Source organism: Arvicanthis niloticus, chromosome 8, assembly GCF_011762505.2.
Source record: "Arvicanthis niloticus isolate mArvNil1 chromosome 8, mArvNil1.pat.X, whole genome shotgun sequence".
Taxonomy (NCBI): Eukaryota; Metazoa; Chordata; class Mammalia; order Rodentia; family Muridae; genus Arvicanthis; species Arvicanthis niloticus.
In genome coordinates this window covers 75,346,760-75,367,028 of record NC_047665.1, presented here as the reverse complement: position 1 = coordinate 75,367,028, position 20,269 = coordinate 75,346,760, and the positions used below count along the sequence as shown (strand labels likewise).

The 20,269-nt window shown below is 40.3% G+C and overlaps 1 protein-coding gene and 1 long non-coding RNA gene across 11 annotated transcripts in view; one reads left to right on the top strand and one right to left on the bottom strand.

Moving 5' to 3' along the window:
* Window positions 1-701: 701 nt before the first annotated feature.
* On the bottom strand, window positions 702-6,944 carry LOC143443385 (uncharacterized). Its single transcript, XR_013112337.1, has 4 exons — window positions 6,542-6,944; window positions 1,729-1,852; window positions 1,340-1,399; window positions 702-807 (listed from the first exon to the last, which is right to left on the bottom strand). It is a non-coding gene; the product is annotated as an uncharacterized LOC143443385 (long non-coding RNA).
* Window positions 6,945-7,179: 235 nt separating this feature from the next.
* The window catches only part of Acbd5 (acyl-CoA binding domain containing 5), a 37,417-nt gene continuing 24,327 nt past the window's right edge, over window positions 7,180-20,269 (top strand). For 4 of the 10 annotated variants that reach the window (XM_034510298.2, XM_034510297.2, XM_034510294.2 and 1 more), the window contains exons 1-6: window positions 7,180-7,316; window positions 7,483-7,651; window positions 12,891-13,011; window positions 15,841-15,913; window positions 17,466-17,580; window positions 17,811-17,843. In XM_034510298.2, the coding sequence (XP_034366189.1) occupies window positions 7,302-7,316; window positions 7,483-7,651; window positions 12,891-13,011; window positions 15,841-15,913; window positions 17,466-17,580; window positions 17,811-17,843 (526 nt within the window). In that variant the 5' untranslated portion in view covers window positions 7,180-7,301. Of the gene's footprint in view, window positions 7,317-7,482; window positions 7,652-12,890; window positions 13,012-15,840; window positions 15,914-17,465; window positions 17,581-17,810; window positions 17,844-20,269 lie in introns of those variants that run through there. The other 6 variants (XM_034510305.2, XM_034510299.2, XM_034510296.2 and 3 more) reach the window with 2 other exon arrangements.

Below are 20,269 nucleotides of genomic sequence, written 5' to 3'. Positions count from 1 at the left end.
ATATTGTCCCAACTCTGTTTCTCATCTACTTCTAAGTATGGTGGAATAGCGATGTGTACCACCACAGTCAGCATTACCTAAATTCTGAGGATTCAAACTCAGATCCTCACGCTTGCATGGCAGGTGGTTAACCTAATGAGCCATCTCCTCAGGCTTCAATATAAATTTAATTGAAACATGACATTTTGAAAAAAGTATCGTTTGGTAGTTTCATAAAGTCCTTGGTCCTTCTGTACCACTTCTCAGCGACTAGGCTTCTATGCTTGGGCCACTCTTCTTTTTTTTTTTTTTTTTTTTTTTTTTTCAAGACAGGGTTTCTCTGTGTAGCCCTGGCTGTCCTGGAACTCACTCTGTAGACCAGGTTGGCCTCGAACTCAGAAATCTGCCTGCCTCTGCCTCCCAAGTGCTGGGATTAAAGGCGTGCGCCATCACCGCCCGGCATGGGCCACTCTTCTAATACAATTATTAAAACACTTTATGTGTTAGGATCATATAATATTTTTCTTTCGAGTTTCAGGCTTTTTTCCTTGCTTTTATGACTCAGATTATAATAGCTACGTACAGTTTCAGTTCATTTGGTCTCCCTGTTCTTTAGCAGTTCACATTTATCTATCCCACTGGTGATGGTAGGTAACAGAGCTGTTCCTGGATCTGCGCTGTTACTTGTGTTGGTGCTGTAACAAAACACCTGACAGAAGCAAGAGAGGGAAGGAAGGATTTATTTTGGGTTATATTTCTAGGAGATACAATCTATCATGGTAAGGAATGTATAGCAGCGTTAACAGAAGGTGTAAAGAGGCCATGAATCTGAAAGAGAGCAAGGGGGGATATATGTGAGTGTGCAGAGGGAGACAAGGGATGGGAGATATGATATAATTATACTATAATTTCAAAAATAAAAGAAAACAAAAGAACAGAAAGTGGTTGGCCACATTGCATCCAAGTCATGAAACAAGGAACAATGAATGTGGGTGCTCAGCGCTCTCTCTCTCTCTCTCTCTCTCTCTCGTTCTGTTTCTGTCTCTCTTCTCTCTTAAAAATGAACTTATTTTATTTTTATTTATGTATATGTGTCTGTGTGGGGGTATGTGCATGAATGTTGTGTAGGCTTAAAATTTTCAAAACCTACTTTAGTAAGGGTTCTTAACTGCTTTAACTTCCCTTCTAGCCCACCACCCACCAGAGAGAGTAGAAAGGAAAGGTTAATAGGACAAAGGGGGATGTGGACTTGTTTAAAATAGTTCTTTTGGGTGATTCCAATCTTTTTTGACAGGATATCAGCTGTTCAGATCACAGGAATCAGCAGCAGTAGCTCCATCTACTCCAAAACACTACTTACGAATCAGCAATGGAAGTTTGATCCAAAAGAAACCACATAGCTCTGCCAATTGGCCCATGTCTGAAAAAAAAACAGTAACAAACCAACCCACAGAAATATCATGAGAAACATTTTAGTACATTTTTATCTATGAACTCATCAGCGACAATAAGCGAAGAAGGCAAGGTAAATCACTGCCACACAGCTTCATCCATTGTCTATTGGGTTATATTTATACCCTTTCCAAACATCACATGTTCTCTCAAGAGTCTGCTCTAGCAAAAAACCATAGGCTCCCTTTCCAGGTTGCTTCCAGAAAAACACCACGAGTCTGTTGCTCAGTAAAACATCCTCTCTTATGACAGTTTCCAAAAAAAAAATCACATGACACAAGTGAGTCTCCAAATTACCTCGAAAATTTCCACTTCAGTGTTGGGTGCCCATAGAGGCCAGAGACATTGGATCCCCTGGAGTTGGAATTAAAGGCAGTTGTGAGCTACCCAACATGGGTATTAGGAATTGAATGCAGGTCCCCTGGAAGAACAGAGCACACTCTGAACTGCTGAGGCGTCTCTCTATGCCTCTTCCTCCTTTCCATAATTTTGTGTATTTCATTAATGCAATAAGACTGTTTCTATATCCTTCAGTATTTTCATATATATTCATATTTTCAAGGCTACTACATTGTTTTAATTATCTTACATGTTTTGTTTGTCACACTAGACTTTGAGTTCCTTGAGATTAATTAATTTTGTTTCTTTTTGGCAGAACAGAAAGCCAATTCTAGGGCCTCAGACATGTGGGGAAGCACTCTGTCACTGAGATACACTCCCACCCATATTCAAACATGGTGGGAGTTTGGGAAGTATTTGTAAAAGAAGGAACATCTAAAATAACCCTTTCAAACTTAATCTTTATTCATTTATGCCTCTTAGGACACATAAATGTATCACTTTACATTTTTATGGCCATATGCAAAAGTAAGTATTTTAAAAATAAAACATCTATAGCAATGCATAATCAAGAATACTTCAAATTAGGCAATATACTGAAAATACTTAAAGACATTAAACATGTTTTATGGGATCAAGTTTTCAGTTAGAATTGTAACTTCACATCATTAGAAGGCAGTTTGGGCGGATTTCTGAGTTCGAGGCCAGCCTGGTCTACAGAGTGAGTTCCAGGATAGCCAGGACTACACAGAGAAACCCTGTCTGGAAAAAAACCAAAAAAAAAAAAAAAAAGGCAGTTTGGGAACTGATTCAGTCTATCATATCCACACATATATTATAGCAGACTTAACACTTTAAACCAACATAGCTATACAAATTACTTTTTCTTTTTTTAAATTTTATTTTCAATATGTGCGTGTGTGTGTGTGTCTGTTGTGTACACGTGTGCAGGTGCCAATAAAGGTCAGAGGAGTCATATCTCCTGGTTCTGGAGTTACAGGTGGTTGTGGGCCCCACAATGTGAGCTCCAGGAATCAAACTTTGGTCCTATAGAAGAGCAATCATGTTCTTGACTGCTGAGTTAGCTCTGTAACCCCAAACAAATGAACAAAACCTTTTTTAAAAATCAGATTTATTTATTTGATTTTACCAGTGTGAGTGTTTTGCCTACAAGGTATATACCCCATATGGGTGTCTGGTACCTGAGGAAGTTAGAAGAGGGCATTGGAGCCCCAAGAACTGATGTTACTAGAGGTTGTTAACCCCAACGTGAGTGCTAGGAACCAAACTTGGGTTCTTTGCAAAAGCAACCAGTGCTCTGAACTACTGAGACATTTCTCTAGAATTTTTTTTCTTTTCCTTTTTAAAGACAGGGTCTGTCAACATGGCTGTACTAGACTTCACTATGTAGACTAGGCTGGCCTTGAACTCCCAGAAATTTTACTGTCTCCCTGAATGCTGTGATTAAAGTCATGCCACACCATGCCTGGGTCATCTCTCTTTCTAGTTTTAGCTAAGAATCTCAATATTTTGGGAAGGCTTGTTTGAACTCCCAAGTTAAGAGTGTGACTCTCATGCCTCTGTTTCCCTTGTGTATGTGTAAACCAGAGTACACATTCTGGGCATTAGTTCTTGACTTCCAACATGTGAGTACTGAGAATTGAACTCAGGCTGTTAAGTTGGTGGCAAGCACTTTCACTCACTCAGCCTTATCACTGGCCCTCAACACATTACTTTCAAAAGTAAATTAATTTCTTTAAGGAATATGTGAAAAATGTACATGTCTATGTCTGGAATATATATATATATATATATATATATGGAATATATATATATATATATATATATATATATATGTCAAATTCCCACACTTTTCTTCTACTTCTTGCTCCTACTTGCAACTTCTCTCAAGTAAGTAATAGGCAGCTGTGCTAGTTTGGGTTACTATTGCAGTGATGGAACACCATAACCAAGGCAACTTGGGGAGGAAAGAGTTTATGAGTTTATTTGTCTTACTCTTCCACATCACTGTTCATCATCAATGAAAGTCAGGACAGAAGCCAAGCAGTGGTGGCCCATGCCTTTAATCCCAGCACTTGGGAGGCAGAGGCAGGCAGATTTCTGAGTTTGAGGCCAACCTGGTCTACAGAGTGAGTTCCAGGACAGCCAGGGCTACACAGAGAAACCCTGTCTCAAAAAAACCAAAAAAAAGTCAGGACAGGAACTCAAATGGCAAGAACCTGGAGATCTGATGCAAAGGCCATGGAGGGTGCTGCTTACTGGCTTACACAACCTGCTTTCTTATAGAATCCAGGATCAACAGCTCAGGGATAGCACCACTCACAATGGGCTGGGTCCTCCCACATCAATCACTTAATTTAAAAAAAATGCTCTAAAGTTCTCTAAGAGTCTGATCATGAAAGGATTTTCTCGATTGGGGTTCCCTCCTCATAGATGATTGACTCTAGCCTATGTCATTTTGACATAAAATTATGTCAACCTTGTTTAGTTTCTGAGACTGGACCAGATCTTGTCCCTTTAGGGTGGTGTGCCCATAAACTACTTTCAACCTCTGAGATCAACATTTTTTATATTCTATACATGAGATCATGCAACACTTGTCTTCATGTGCTTGACTCATTTTGTTTAGCATAATCAACAGTTCCAGTCATACTGTCAGGAATGACAGGATCTGTGACCACCTAAGTGCTTAGTGGCTAAGAGTCTTTGCTGGCAGATTTCTGAGTTTGCCAAGCCTGACAGACCAGCTGAATTCAATCCCCAGAGCTCCCATTCTGGAAATAGAGAACTAATTATGTAAACTGTCCTGTGACCTGAGCATTTGTGCCTCTCTGCCCTCTACCCACACAAATAAATGTAATAAAAAAGGACTGGCAAGATTTCCTTTTTCTTAAGGCTCACCAGTTTTCCATGTATACATACCACATTTTAAAAGTCCATTTACCGGTTTATACTTAGCTTGCTTCCGCTTCTTGGCAAAAGCAGCTATTTTAAAAATAGTTTACTTGACTAGCCTCAATTTCCTTTATCCTTATGCTATTCCACAACTGGAGATTCATAAACCACACAATAAAATTCAGTGCAGTCACTGGCAAAACATGCTGTCATTAGTACCTAAAGACCGACAGAACCAGTAGGGTAGTGTATTACATAAGTCTAATTAATAGTTGTCAAAATTGAGTATTAAAATAAACACCCAAACCTTTTTCATGAATATGCATACCTGAGTATACTAGGACTGACTGAGAAGCACCCACGTTCAAGAAAACAGCAGGTGAGGCAAAGGTGAAAACACAGTGTTCTCATGTTGAAAAAGTTAGAAAACTTGTGTCTTTCTTTGACATGATCAGGACAAGTCTCATTTATAACAGGTTTTATGATTTGACTGACCCTACTCTTGCTAACTCATTAAATTTTAGGACCTTGGGCAGGTCAACTGCCCTCATTTATAAACACCTTATAGTGCTTTTGAAATAGATCATACGTTTGCCAAACATCATACATATGAAGGTGGTGAGGCACTTGGGAGAGTCTCTCTTCTCTCTCTCTCTCAATTAGAGAATCTAATCTCAGTTAGAGAATCTCCTTGTTTAAAACAGTTTCTGATACTTTGTTTTGACTGTACAAACAAAACTTAAGCTCTCTCTCTCTCTCTCTCTCTCTCTCTCTCTCTCTCTCTCTCTCTCTCTCTCTCTCTCTCTCTCTCTCTCTCGTTTTTCAAGACAGGGTTTCCCTGTGTAGCCCTGGCTGTCCTGGAACTCACTCTGTAGACCAGGCTGGCCTCAAACTCAGAAATCTGCCTGCCTCTGCCTCCCAAGTGCTGGGATTAAAGGCATGCGCCACCACCGCCCGGCACGAGAGGTTCTCTCTTGATGCCAGCGCTCCTCCAGTGCGTTTTGTCTTTTTGATTAATTGATCAATGAGTCCAGAATTTTTTTCTAGAGTACTTTTGAGTACAGGCCACATGAGCTCTGAAAGAACTCTTCAGGTGACACTGTCCGCAACACCCAGATGGACATGTTATCAGTGTACGTGCCTGTCAGAGCAACTACAGAGATTGTTTTTTGCTTGAAGCTTAAGAAGCACTTCGGGGCCGGACAGTGGTGGCGCAAATCCCAGCACTTAGGAGGCAGAGGCAGGTGGATTTCTGAGTTCGAGGCCAGCCTGGTCTACAGCGTGAGTTCCAGGACATTCAGGGCTACACAGAGAAACCCTGTCTCGAAAAACAAAACAAACAAAAAACAGAACAACAACAACAACAACAACAACAACAACAACAACAACAACAACAACAACAACAACAACAAAATCAGCACTTCGGAGACGCCCACAACGCTACCCGGAAGAAAGGAACTTCCGCCACACATAGGGAGGGTGGGCTACTCGAAGAAGCCGAACCGGAACAGGAGGGAATGACGCCTTCCTACAGAGGAAGGTGTCCGGAAGCGCCGTGGGACTACAGTTCCCATAAGCCCGCGGGGCAAGGTGAGGGGGCAGGCGTCGAGACAAAACCGGACAGGCCTTGCCGGTCATTTGGCTATATCAAGGTAAATGCCGACACCGCGGCTTCGAGGGAAGAGTAACTTATAGTTCACAACTAGATTTGTACGAGTAATCTTCCCAACCCATACTAAATCGACAAAAGTGACGCTCCCAACGGGGCGTCCTTGAGATTTCCCGGCCACGGCACCTCACGCCTGCGGCGAGCTTTCTCAGTGCCTAGGACGCCGGCATTACTTTCCGCACCGACCTTCTCCATCCCTAGCCTCCCGCGGGGCTGGAGGTGGGCTGAGCTTGACTCCTGGGCGTGGAGAGTTGGGTAGTGGAGGTGTTGAGCAGCGGGCCGCCACTGTTCACCTTTGCTCGCTCCGTGGCTGCCCTCGGCACCAGATGGTGAAAGCTGTTCCAGACTTGGAGTCCATCCTTCCACTTAATCCCCCTTTCTACCCTTTAGCGTGGTGTAAATCCACAGGAGAGGCCAAGTGACTTCTCCTAGGTCATAGAGATTAAGTGTCAAAAAGGAAGTTTTGAACCCAACTTTTTATGATTCAGTCCCTTCCACAGTATAATCCCGAAGCTAGGCGCTGAGCACCACCGACTCGTGTGTGTTTAAACACAAGCGGTATCCAGGGGGCCCCTTTGGGACCTGACATAGAATCCTAGCGCGTCATCAGCCTCGCTATCCTCAGCCTGAATATAAACAAGCACCGGGTTCTCCGAAGACCGACCCCAGCCAAAGCGCCTCGCAGCTTCTTTCCCCTCCTCTGAGAACGCGCAGCCCCCGTGCACGTCACCGCGGCGGAGCGGGTGGGTGGGGTTTGCTGCACCGCGGCGGTGGCGGCGGAGGCTAGTGGGTCCTCCGGTGACTCCGGGGCGGGGCTGTGGGGAGGGTGCCCACCGACTGCAGGACTTCTCGGAATGGGGGGTGTGGCTGGTCGGCCAGCATCTTCCGGGTGGGAGAAAAGGTCCGCTATTACGGGCGGCGCAACCTCGAAGGCCTGCTGCTAGAGATGCTCTTCCTCTCGGTGAGTTGTTTGGCTGTTTTTGTTGGCTGGGATGTACTCTAAGACACGCCCCACGAAGGAGGAAGGAACCAGGCCACCTAGGTCGGTGTGGCCTTGATTGGGCAGGCAAAGGGGAATTGACCAGCTATGCTCCCGTCATTAATCCGCGGCCGCGCTCGGTGTTCAGTTTCATGCAGGCTCTTGGGAAAGCTGGTGCTGCTGCTGCTGTGTGATTCCCGCGGACAGACCTTGGGACCGGGGCCGGCGCTGGCAGCTGGAGATGGCGGACACACGATCAGTGTATGAAACCAGGTTTGAGGCGGCCGTGAAGGTGATCCAGAGTTTGCCGAAAAATGGTACGTGCAGTGGCTTTGGGTAAAATACCTCTCAGCTGGTTCTAGTCTACGTTGTTTAGCGTCCCCTCCCATTCTGTCTTTAAAAGGAATGTAATTGAAAGAATGATACTGAATGTTAATTAATTACTCGCTGATTTTTGAGGCCAAAGGGCGGCGTATTATCTAGGTTTTAAGTAGTTTATATTCTTGAGAACAAGTCTTATCACTTAATGACTGTGGATTTGGGTAGGTTAATAAACAAAACCAAAAACAGAGGAGGGATATCTGGTGCTACCTAACTCAAAAGTGTCATCCAAACCTTCACAAACTTTTGATATGAAGTGAAAGGGAAGAACAACCATATTCACTTGTAAAATGATTGTTTTGACTATGCTGTGTCAAACACTTTTCTTTGTGTGTACCCTGGCAACAACTTGTAAAACTTTTTGTAATTTTGTTTGACCAGTGTTAAGGAATTTTTTCCATCACTAACTTTTTTCTTTCAATGTTCTAAGTAGAGAAGCTTGGGAAGGGAGACTTTTAATTTGAAATTTCATATTCATTTGCTTTGTGATTTACTTTTCATAATAAATTAGATTAAGACTATCTTAAGCATTTTTCTGTATGCACTAGATTTGTAGGCCAAATCAAACATAACATTGCTATAATACTATGGTATTTAATGCCTTCCCTTTCCATTTATCATCATTTGGCTAAGTAATGAGTAGTCAGCATAGTTCATTTCAGTAAAAAATTTCAGGCATAGTTTTGGAAGCTTGTAGGGCATATGATACCATGTGCAATGCCCTGATTTAGTTCCTGCACACCTTCAAAAACAGTGGCCAGGCTGTGATCCCAGCTTCTTTGGAGGATCAAGAGGGCTGGAGTTAGGATTTTGTAGGGAGCACTTGCCTACTATGTAGAAGCTCTAGGCTCAATGATATTTTATGTTTCACTTTGTATTGGAGGAGAACACAGGGAAGACTAAAGGGTAAGTCCAAACAAGCTAAATGAAGGAAGGAATAATAAGACCAGAATGGTGATGCATGCCTTTAATCTTAGCACTCCAGAGGCAAAGGCAGCTGGATCTCTGTGAGTTCAAGGCCAGTCTGATCAGTTTTATGCGAACCTGTCTTAAAAAACAAACAAAAAAAAGAAATAATATAGGAACTCAATTAGACATTTATTAAAAAATTGTTTTAAATTTTATTTACATTATATTTAAATTTTATTCTGCCTCCATGTATGTCTGTTGTGAGGATGTCAGATCCCCTGGAACTGGAGTTACTGTTACAATTGTGAACTGCCATGTGGGCACTGGGATTTGAACCTGGGTCCTTGGGAAAAGTGGCTAGTGTTCCTAACCGTTGAGCCATCTCATCTCCCCAGCTTCAGATATTGAGACTTTTAAATGTTCAGTTAAAAATATTTATAGGGCCGGGTGGTGGTGGCGCACGCCTTTAATCCCAGCACTTGGGAGGCAGAGGCAGGCGGATCTCTGAGTTCGAGGCCAACCTGGTCTACAGAGTGAGTTCCAGGACAGCCAGGGCTACACAGAGAAACCCTGTCTCAAAAAACAAAAAAACAAAAAAACTCTGAAATCATACTTTCCTATAAATATTCTTTAAAAAAAAAAAAAAGCCTCTGAAATCATACTTTCCTATAAATATTCTTTTTTTTTTCTTTCTTTCTTTTTTGGTTTTTCGAGACAGGGTTTCTCTGTGTAGCCTTGGCTGTCCTGGAACTCACTCTGTAGACCAGGCTGGCCTCGAACCCAGAGATCCGCCTGCCTCTGCCTCCCAAGTGCTGGGATTAAAGGCGTGCGCCACCACTGCCCAGCGATTTCAGAGTTTTATGTAAGTAGTATATTCACTTTTCTAACCCATGCGTTTTGTAGGTCTTTGAAAATTGCTAAGCTAGACTTGCTCTTTGTATTCTTTCTACTTCATTATTTTACATTCTACGTATTGAGAAACCTATATATAATGGATTGCAGGCTAGCCAGTTTGGACTACAAAGCAAGATCCAGTCTTTTTTTTTTTTTTTATTAAGATAGACTTGTTAAATGGACCTTGCAAGAGATGCGGTGTACTGTAGCTCAGTGATAGAGGTTTCCTGGGACCTTGGGTTTAATCTTCAAAGAAAAAAAGGTAAGAGGCAGGCATGGCTGGATGCCAGAGTAGACATTTAGCAGGCACGAAGCCACCAGTAATAGAGACAACCCCCTCAACCCCAGGAAAAGGACAAAAAGGCACTTGTGTTAGACAACATGTAATGTGCTGTCCCTAAAGCTAACTGATATATTTGAACAACATTTGGTACAATGAAGTTAAATATTTTTGTAGTTTTTTTTTTTTTTTTTAGGTTTATTTATTTATTTATTATGCATGAGTACACTGTAGCTGTCTTCAGACACACCAGAAGAGGGCATCAGATCTCATTACAGATGGTTGTGAGCCACCATGTGGTTGCTGGGAATTGAACTCAGGACCTCTGGAAGTGCAGTCAGTGCTCTTAACCACTGAGCCATCTCTCCAGCCCCTTGGTTTCTTTTTTGAGTCAAATACATGCTATGTAGCTCAAGCTGGCTTCAAATTTGGGAGATTCTCTTGCTCCTAGTTCTGAAGTACTAGAATTATAGATATGTTCTACCATGCATGGCTTATAATACTTTATTTAATTGCTTATTTATTTGTATCAACATCCTAAGCAAATGCTATACCATTGTGCTGTAGTTCCAAAAGTTATTTTAAACTATTTGGTTGGCTTTGAATTATTTTGCAAGGAAATCTTGAAGCTTTTGTTATTTATTTCCTAACTTTTATTTATAGTCTAAAATAATGAGGGGCAAGGGAGATGGTTCCTTTGTTAAGAGTGCCTGCTGCTTTTTTAGAGGACCCAAGTTTGTTTCTCAGTGTTCATCCCTCCTATAACTTCAGCTCTCGGGAATGCAGTGCCCTCTTCTGGTGTCCACCAGTTCTGACATGCACATGGATATACACAGGTGCTCAATAAAAATAAAATTACAAACAAATCTAAGTTAATTAATTATGTAAGGATTGATAGACTCTTAGTTACTAGACATGTAAATGGAAACACATCTGTTGCGTAGTCATAGAAACATCTTTAGGACAGAAGTAATGCTGTCTTACACTTAGGATATTTAATATATATTTTCATTTTTTGTTTACATACACTGTAATATGTACCATTTACCTAAACCAATAAACTGTAGCTTTTGTTAGCTTACTGAAGCTAGGAGACGAAGTTGTTTAGTTACAGTATTTTATATTTACTGTGTGTTATGTGTGTATCACTTGTTGAGGTTAGAGGACGTCCTACAGGAGTTAATTTTCTCTTTCCATGGTGTCTTGGCTACAAGTGCCTTATATGTGCTGAGCTGTCTCACCTACCCCTCCTTTTACAGTTTTTGAATTTTTAAATTTAAATTTGTGCTATTACCTCATTCTGTCTTTTTTCTATTTTTATTTTTTGCTGTATAAAGAATAACTATCTTGTTAGAATACTATATCTAAGAAAAAATCCTAAATGTTTATTTATTATATAGGTAGTTATTATGGTGATTTGGAATTAATTATACACTCTTGGTCAAACCTGAAATACTAGGTTTCAATCTGACTATGTTGTAATTTCTAGTTAAAAAAAAAAGCCTGTTAGCTTTTGATTACTGCATGTAATGCTTGATATATAAGTTATCTTGAAATTATCTGTATAGTTACTGTTTTATAGCAATTTTCACTTTTGAAAAGCATTCAGCGCTGGGATGAAGAGCTGGCTCAGCAGTTAAAAGCAGGTGCTGCTCTTCCAGACCTATGCTCAGTTCCCAGCACTCACATCAGCCCACTCACAAAGCCCTGGGACTCCAGCTTCAGGGGGTTCTATTTCAGCGGGCACCTGCACTCCCATGCAGATGCCCATGCAGATACCCACTGTCTTAGGGTTTTACACTGTGAAGAGACAACTCTTAATAAAGGACAACATTTATTTGGGGTTGTCTCACAGTTTCAGAGGTTTTGTCACTTTTCATCATGGTGGCATGCAGGGATACATGTGGTCCTAGAGAAGGAGCTAAGAGTTCTACATCTTGATCCGCAGGCAACAGGATCCACTGAGCGCCACACTGCCAGAGCTTGAGCATATAATACCTCAAAGCCTGCCTCCACAGTGACACACTTTTATTGAATATTGAAACTTATTGTACTTGCTTATATAATTTGAGAGTTTTAAATATAAAAATGTTAGCTGGGTGGCAATGGTGAACTCCTTTAATCCCAGCACTTGGGAGGCAAAGGCGGGTAGTTTGATGCCATTATGCTCTACAAATCAAGTTCTAGGACAGCCAGGGCTAGAGAGATTAACCCTGTCTCAAAAATCAGAACAAACAAACAAATCCAAAAAGATATGATATTGGAAACATAAAAAACAAATATATTAACATGTACAATAGCTTAATATGGAAAGTAAAGCTCCCGTGGGAATCTGAGTGGCCCAAGTGAAAAAACTACATGGCTATGTTGACTATTAAATATCAATGACTTGGCCAAATGTCAAGTTTTTTTTTTTTTTTTTTTTTTACCAGATAAAGGACTTTGGGAGATCTAGTTAGTTTTGGACACCTTTGTTTGTTTCTCTCTCTCTCTCTCTCTCTCTCTCTCTCTCTCTCTCTCTCTCTTTTTTAGGTGTTTTGTTTTTAGAGACAAGGTTTCTCTGTGTAGCCTTGGCTATTCTGGAGTTAACTCTGTAGACCAGGCTGGCCTTGAACTTAGATCCAAGTGCCTCTGCCTCCAGATTGCTGGGATTAAAGGTTTGCATCACTGCCTGACCACCATTAATTTTTTTGAAAATAGTTCTTCACATATATATTTTTTTAATGTAACACTTGCTGGTTATTTCATTTACATCTTTAAAATGGTTGCTAGTTTATTTATTGGACTGATACTGTCCTTAAAAGTTTGAACTTCCAGAACTTTCTGAAAGGAGCTTTAGCCCAGGTGTGGTGGCTGCTGCTTTAACTCAGCACTCAGGAAGCTGATGCAGGAACATTGCTGTGAATCTGATGCCAGTTTGGGTTGCATAGCAGGTCCAGGCATACCTGAGCTACAGTGTTATACTGTATCTGAATAAAACCAAACCAAACCAGGAAATCACTAAGTGTGTGTGGGTGGCTAAGATAATACAGGGCTTTATGTTAATGAGTCATAGTCCCAAGTGATCTGTATTTAATGTATGTTTCCCATAGGATCATTCCAACCAACAAATGAAATGATGCTTAAGTTCTATAGCTTCTACAAACAGGCAACTGAAGGACCCTGTAAACTTTCAAGGCCTGGATTCTGGGATCCTATTGGAAGATATAAATGGTAATTGCATTTATAGAGCTAAGAAAGACTTTTAATTTAAATGAGTTAATTATATAGCTGTTATGTGTTTTGTGCATAAAGCATCCTAGGTATACTTCACAATTTTATTTTTTAAAGTGCTCTTAATATACTTTTACATAAAATTTTGGGGAAGATAAGAAAACAGCAAAATGTAATGACTAGATACTTTACAGATAGAAAACTAAGAAAATGTTTGTACTTAGTTTTTCTTTTATAGAGATTCCTTCCTCTACTCCCAGATTAATTCCTCATGTTAAATGAACAAGTTTGATGTTGGTAGTACAACTCAGTAATTCTAGCAGTCTGAGGTAGAGGCAGAAGGATCAAGAATTCAAGGCGAACTCTGGCTACATAGTGAGTATAAGGTAAAAAAGAAAGAAAGAAAGAAAGAAAGAAAGAAAGAAAGAAAGAAAGAAAGAAAGAAAGAAAGAAAGAAGGAGAGAAAGAAAGAAACCCAAAATCAACTCTTTATCTCTTTGAGTTGCCAAAGAAAATAGTGGCTTTGTTTGTCAAGTGAATTGTTTGCTTTGAGACTTTAAGGTAATGTGTAACAAGGTATGACTCAGACTGCCACATTAACTTTGGTCTAAGGTGACTTCTGACCCTTGAGAATAATATTGGTTGTTAATGTTGTAGCTAAAAGAGCCATGAAATATCTAGATGCTCTTCTCTTTTCTGAATCCACTAATACTTGATTCAGCTTAATATCTGTAAAGACTACTGCAGATTTACAAATATCTGACAAAGGTTAATTTTAGATTATACTTTATCAATAGAGTGTGGTGATTAGTGCATCGTGTTTTCAAACAATTAAACCATTAGATTCACAGATGAGGAAATCATTTCTTTCCCTAGATTTGACCTTGGCAGAGTTAACTGCTTCAAAAAAAAAATGTTTTAAGACAGGATTTGTGTTTTTTTTTTTTTTGAGACAGTCTCATCCTAAAATTCACATGTAGCTGAGGATGGCCTTGAACTTCTGCTCTCCTGCTCTGCCTTCCCAGATTTGGGGTTACAGGCAAGATTACAAGCATGAACTACGATTGCTAATTTATTCCATGCTTGGGACTGAACCCAGGGCCTTGTGCATGCTAGACAAATACTTTTACCACCTGAACTACATCCTTAGTCCTGGTCCATCCTTAGTTCTAGTGTACAAATTTGTTGCATATTTAAATTAATGGAATTTTAACCAAAATGTTTATTTGTTTACAACATGGCTTTCAGAGTTCTTAAAATCTTCTAAACTATTCATTATTGCTACTATTCTTTTTTTTTGTTTGTTTGTTTGTTTGTTTTGTTTCTTGTTTTTTTTTTTTTTTTTTTTTTTTTTTTTTGAGACAGGGTTTCTCTGTGTAGTACTGGCTGTCCTGGAACTCATTCTGTAGACCAGGCTGGCCTCAAACTCAGAAATCTGCCTGCCTCTGTCTCCGTCTCCCAAGTGCTGGGATTAAAGGCGTTCGCCACCACTGCCAGGCTTGTTTTTGCTTTTTTTGTTTTTTGGGTTTTTTTTTTTTTTTGTTTTTTGTTTTTTGTTTTCTTTTTGGTTTTTCAAGACAGGGTTTCTCTGTGTAGCCCTGGCTGTCCTGGAACTTACTCTGTAGACCAGGCTGGCCTCAAATTCAGAAATCCACCTGCCTCTGCCTCCAAATTGCTGGGATTAAAGGCATGAGCCACCACTGCCCAGCATTTTTAATGATATAAAACCTTTTGAGACTGGAGAGTTCTTGCAGAGGTCTTGGGTTTGATTCCAAGCACCCACACTTAGATGTCTTACAACTGCCTGGGACTCCAGTTCCAGGGAATCTAATACCCTCTTCTGGCCTGTGAGGTCAATTGCATATAAATTTGCCTGTAAATGATACACATACACACTCAGGCTCACATATATACACCAAAAAAAAACAAAAAAATCTTTCGGGTTGGAGATATGACTCAGTGGTTAAGTGTACTTGCACAGGACCTAAGTTTAGTTCCCAGTACCATATGTGGTACTCGCAACTGCCTGTAGTTCCTGTTCCAGGAATCCAACACCCTCTACTGGCTTCTGTGAGTTCCTGCACACAAGTGGTGCACATAAACTCCTGTAGGTATACACACATGCTAATAAAATTTTAAAAATCCTTAAAACCTTTGAGAGGGTCCTTAGGAAATATTTATGAATGGTTATAGTCTTCTGTGCTCTACACATATGTTGATGGGTTAATGCTTAATATATTAAAATTCTAATTTTTTTTGACTATTTATACATATATGAGTAGTACACTGTAGTTGTCTTTAGACACACCAGAAAAGAGCATCAGATCCTATTACAGATGGTTGTGAGGCACCATGTGGTTGCTGGGAATTGAACTCAGGACCTCTGGGAAAGTAGTCAGTGCTCTTAACTGCTGAGCCATGGCACCAGCCCTAAAATTTTATTTTATTTTTTTATATTTTCAAAAATGATTATAAAAGGTTCCATACAGCCATTTGCATGCATGTATGTAATGCTCTCTGAGCTCATCCCTCCATACTCTGCTGCACTTCCCTTTCCCCCTTTCATTAGCTTCCTCATTTCACTAAGCCTGGATGCATCGGCACAGACATGAGCTTCTTCTGTTCAAGCCTAACATCTGTAAATGAGAGAAAGCCTGAGAAGTCTGTCTGTCTGAGATCTGGTTAGTTCACTCCATAGGATTTTCTCTACTTGTACTCATTTTCTGCACTTAGCATAACTGCATTCTTTAATGACTTCAGGCATGAACTATGATGCCTAGGTCAAAAATCAAGTGTTTCTTGTTATTACTTATGAATTTTAAATTCTAGGGATGCTTGGAGTTCGCTGGGGGATATGACTAAAGAAGAAGCCATGATTGCATATGTTGAAGAAATGAAAAAGGTAGGAAAACAATTTATGGCAGAGAATAAAAATACTCAAAGGAGCTCGAATTTACTTTTTTTGTGTGTATGTGATAGTAGTTGGGATTAAAACCATGCCAGTCAAGTCAACTACCGTACTATTAAGCTATATGTCCAGCACCTCTGATTTATTTATTTATTTATTTGTGACAAGGTCTTATGTAGCTTAAGCAGCCTAAACATTGACAAGTGACAGAAGATAACCTTACAGGTACCACGCAGCCCTGGTATTGGAGATAGAGCCCTATGGCTTCATACATGCTGGGAAAACACTCTGTTAACTGAACTACATGCCCAGCCTGTCTGATGATCGTAAAGAAATTCCTTCTGAGCATAAAGGAAATCTGTAATAAGGGAATTAGTCTCCCCAACCCCAGAGGGTTTTCAACAATTTCTGTTTGGAAAATTCAGATTTTTTTTTTTTGTCTTGCCTATGTTATGCCCTTTGTTACGTTTTCACAACTTTTGTTTAGTGGACTTTAGCACAGAGGGCAGAGTTTAATTCTTCTGCTGTTAGCACTATCAGTAGCATAAACACAAAGGTGCCTTTCAAAAGCAGAGAGAATCAAAAGGCATTGCAGTTTGATAATTGTTTAAAAAGTTATACTTAGTTATTTGTGTGTATGTTAATTAAGTATAAAGTTGAACTGACAATAATCTTTATTCATTTTTTTCTAGAGTTTTATAAAGTAATGGTTTAGCCACATTTTAATGTGAGAAAGAGAGCAAGTAATTACAATTACTTGCACTTGTAATTCTAGCACCCTGGACTCTTATGCAGGAGGATCTCTATGAGTTCATGACCAGCCTGGCCTACATAGGGAGTTCCAGGACAGTCAGGGCAACAAAGTGAGATTTGTGTACTTACCCCCAACCCCAAACAAAAACAACAACAAGCCCCAAACCTAAACCCAAGCAGATGGATGATTCTAATGTGTCCTATGGTCTTGAAGGTGTCAGAGTGTTTATCAATTCCTGCTTTTGTTTTCTTAGAAGCTTCCTTACTATCAAACAGTGCATAAGAGGGGCCCTCATTCTAGTGCCTTCCACACCCCTGCTTGTAATGTACAACTTACAGATTCTTACATCGAGTTTCACATGAAGCCTGTGTAAAATACTATTTGAATGAGAATACTTTTAAAATAAAAAACATTTTCTTTATGTGTATGCATATGTGCCTGAGTGTATGTGGAGCACATGCATGTAGGAGCCCTCAGAGGGTAGAAGTGGAGCTGCAGATGCTTGTAAGCCTCCATGTGGGTGCTGGGGACTTAACCTGGCTTCCCTTTAAGAATACCAAGTTCTCTCTAACAGGTAAGCCAGATCTCTAGCCCCAAGACAAGAAATCCATGTTTTAATTTACTTGAAAACAAAATGTAGTCTGTATACATTTATATATATTTCCCTTTGGGATGTGTGCTAATGATTTCAAATCTGAAAATTATTGACAAGCTGGAAGAAGTAGATTTTATACCACTGCAGATCAATTTAATAGTTGATGATTTTACAGCATTCCTCTCTCTTACTTACAGATTATTGAAACGATGCCCATGACTGAGAAAGTGGAAGAGTTGCTGCATGTTATAGGTCCATTTTATGAGATTGTAGAAGACAAAAAGAGCAGCACGAGTTCTGACTTGACCTCAGGTTGTATGATCTTTGTTTCTCTGTAAGACACACTGTCTTATGAACAAGGGGGGCGGCCAGGCTGAACTCTGACTCGCTAACTTCTTGCCTCCCTGCCCTGTCTCCTGGATTACAGGCGTGTTTAATCCCGCACAGCGCTGTTTTACTTTTTTAAAATTAACTCAGCAGCTGATATTATGCATACACTAACACCTGTATGTCTGATTTTCTCTTTTACTTTCACATGCCAGTCCGATTGGAGAAAATCTCCAAGTACTTAGAAGGTAGGAGTCATGAAATCCATGTAAAACTTCTGTTTAAAATTTGCAGGGCAGTGGGGCTGGAGTTATGGCTCCATGGTTAAGAGCACTTTCTATTTTGCAGAGGATCAAGTATGATTCCCAGCACCTTATGTCAGTCAGCTTACACCTGCTTATTACTCTGGCTCTAAGGTATCACCAGAGGCCATCTTCCCCCCATACATATGGAATCCCCTCATACTCACATACCCTCAGACATAAAAGTAAAGATAAGTAACTGGATTGAAGAGACAGACGGCTAGCTGAGTGGTTCAGAGCACTGGCTGCTCTTCCAGAGGTTCTGGGTTCACTTCTTAGCACTGACATGGTGGCTCACAACTGTCTTTAACTCTAGCTCTACAGAATCTTGTGCCCTCTTTTGGCCTCTGAGGGTACCAGGCATGCAAGTGGTACACAGACATATGTGAAGGCAGAACACCCAAACATGAAATAAAATTTAATAACCAAAAATACTAATAGAAAAATAAATAATAAAGTTTACAGGGAAAAATAATTCTGCACACATACATAAAACATAAATTTATCATCTAGAAATTGTTATCCAAAGCAAATATATTGTATTGAGATTCTAAAACATTAAGCTGTATGTTTTAACCTTATTAAAATTTGCCAAGTGATTTACTTTTATATTACAAAAATATATAATTCATATCTTTTTGGGTTCTTAATTAAATTAGAAAACTTATATTAAGTGAATTAATGCTGCTATGCCAAGGGCAGAGGTCAGAGGGTGAACTGGGATTCGGCTATGTATTTCTTTCTAGTGAGTCCTAGGGATCAGACTCAGGCCCTCAGGCACGGCAGCAGGTGCCTTGTCCCACTGAGTCATCCCACTGTCCAGTTTGTTTTCATAAATGATTTTGTCTTGTGAAATATGTTATTTATACCATGGATCAATTATTTTTTAGCTTATTTGTAAAATACTTATATATTTAGAAACAGTTTGTTATCATAACCCTGGCTTTGAACTTATTATATAGATGAGGATAGCCTTGAGCCCTGGTCAGTCTGTTTTAGGTTGTGGGGTTCCAGGATTGTGCTTCCATGCCACCTGCCCTGTACTTACATGTTCATTTATTTATGACACAGTGTTGGTATATATAGTCCTGGTTGGCCCAAAACATGCTATGTAGAGGAGGCTGACCTGGAACAGTTACTTCTTTCTTCCACCTCCTAGTACTAGAAATTCCCCCCCCCCCCCCCCCCCCCCCAGACAGTGTTTCTCTGTGTAGTCCTGTCTATCCTGGAACTCCCTCTGTAGACCAGGCTGACCTTGAACTCAGAGATCCTCCTGCCTCTCCCTCCTAAGTGCTAGGATTAAAGGCGTGTGTCACTACTACCTTGTTTAATCTTGTTAATAGTATTAATAGTATCTTTTGTATTGCAGATTCATTATTTTGTGTTATGCTATTGTAGATTGAATTCTTTTTAAAGCTTAATTTTTGAGTTATATATTATTACTAAATAGAAATAGAATTGTTTTGGTATATCAATCTTATATGTTTCATTTGCATTTACCATTATCCTAATGGCTTTCTTTTTTTTTTTTTTTTTTTTTTTTTTCGAGACAGGGTTTCTCTGTGTAGTCCTGGCTGTCCTGGAACTCACTCTGTAGACCAGGCTGGCCTCGAACTCAGAAATCTGCCTGCCTCTGCCTCCCAAGTGCTGGGATTAAAGGCACTCCTAATGGCTTTCTTTTCTTTTTTCTTTCCTTTCTCTCTCTCTCTCTCTCTCTCTCTCTCTCTTTCTCTCTCTCTTTAGCTCTGGCTGGCCTAGAACTCATAAGAGACAGTAATTTGAATTAAGGGATTAGTGGCCTTGGGGCAAGACCCCACCCAGCTAAATTTAGGTCCAAGCAGTAGTACAAGCCTTTAATCTCAGGAGGCAATGACAAGCAGATATCTGAGTTCAAGGCTAGCCTGAGGCAGAGCAAGTTCTAGATGAAAACTTAAATCCAGGCTTGGTGGACCACACCTTTAATCCCATTGCTTGGGAGACAAGCATGCAGATCTTGGAGTTCACAGTCAGTCTACAGAGCAAGCTCCAGGACAGCCAAGCTTAGGCAGGAAGGAGTTGGGAAACTGAGAGCTGGTGGTGATGTAATAGAACAAGGGGCCATGTTCCAGCCCCAGCAAGCAGCAGAACTCGGCAGCTTTGGCCACGTGGCTCTGGCTTTAGAGTAAAAATAGAAAGGACTACTGGGACAACTGATGCTGGTTAGCTGGAGCTAAGAAATTAGCAGTGATTAAGAAGAAACCAGCATTGCTGAGGTGAAATCTTCTGGGAAGTGTTTTTGAGAGCACAAAGGAGCTGTGTTCCATAGTTAGCTCACATTGTACCTCATGCTGCAGCTGGACTTGGCAATGTGTAAGCGTCACCCAGGTGGTACT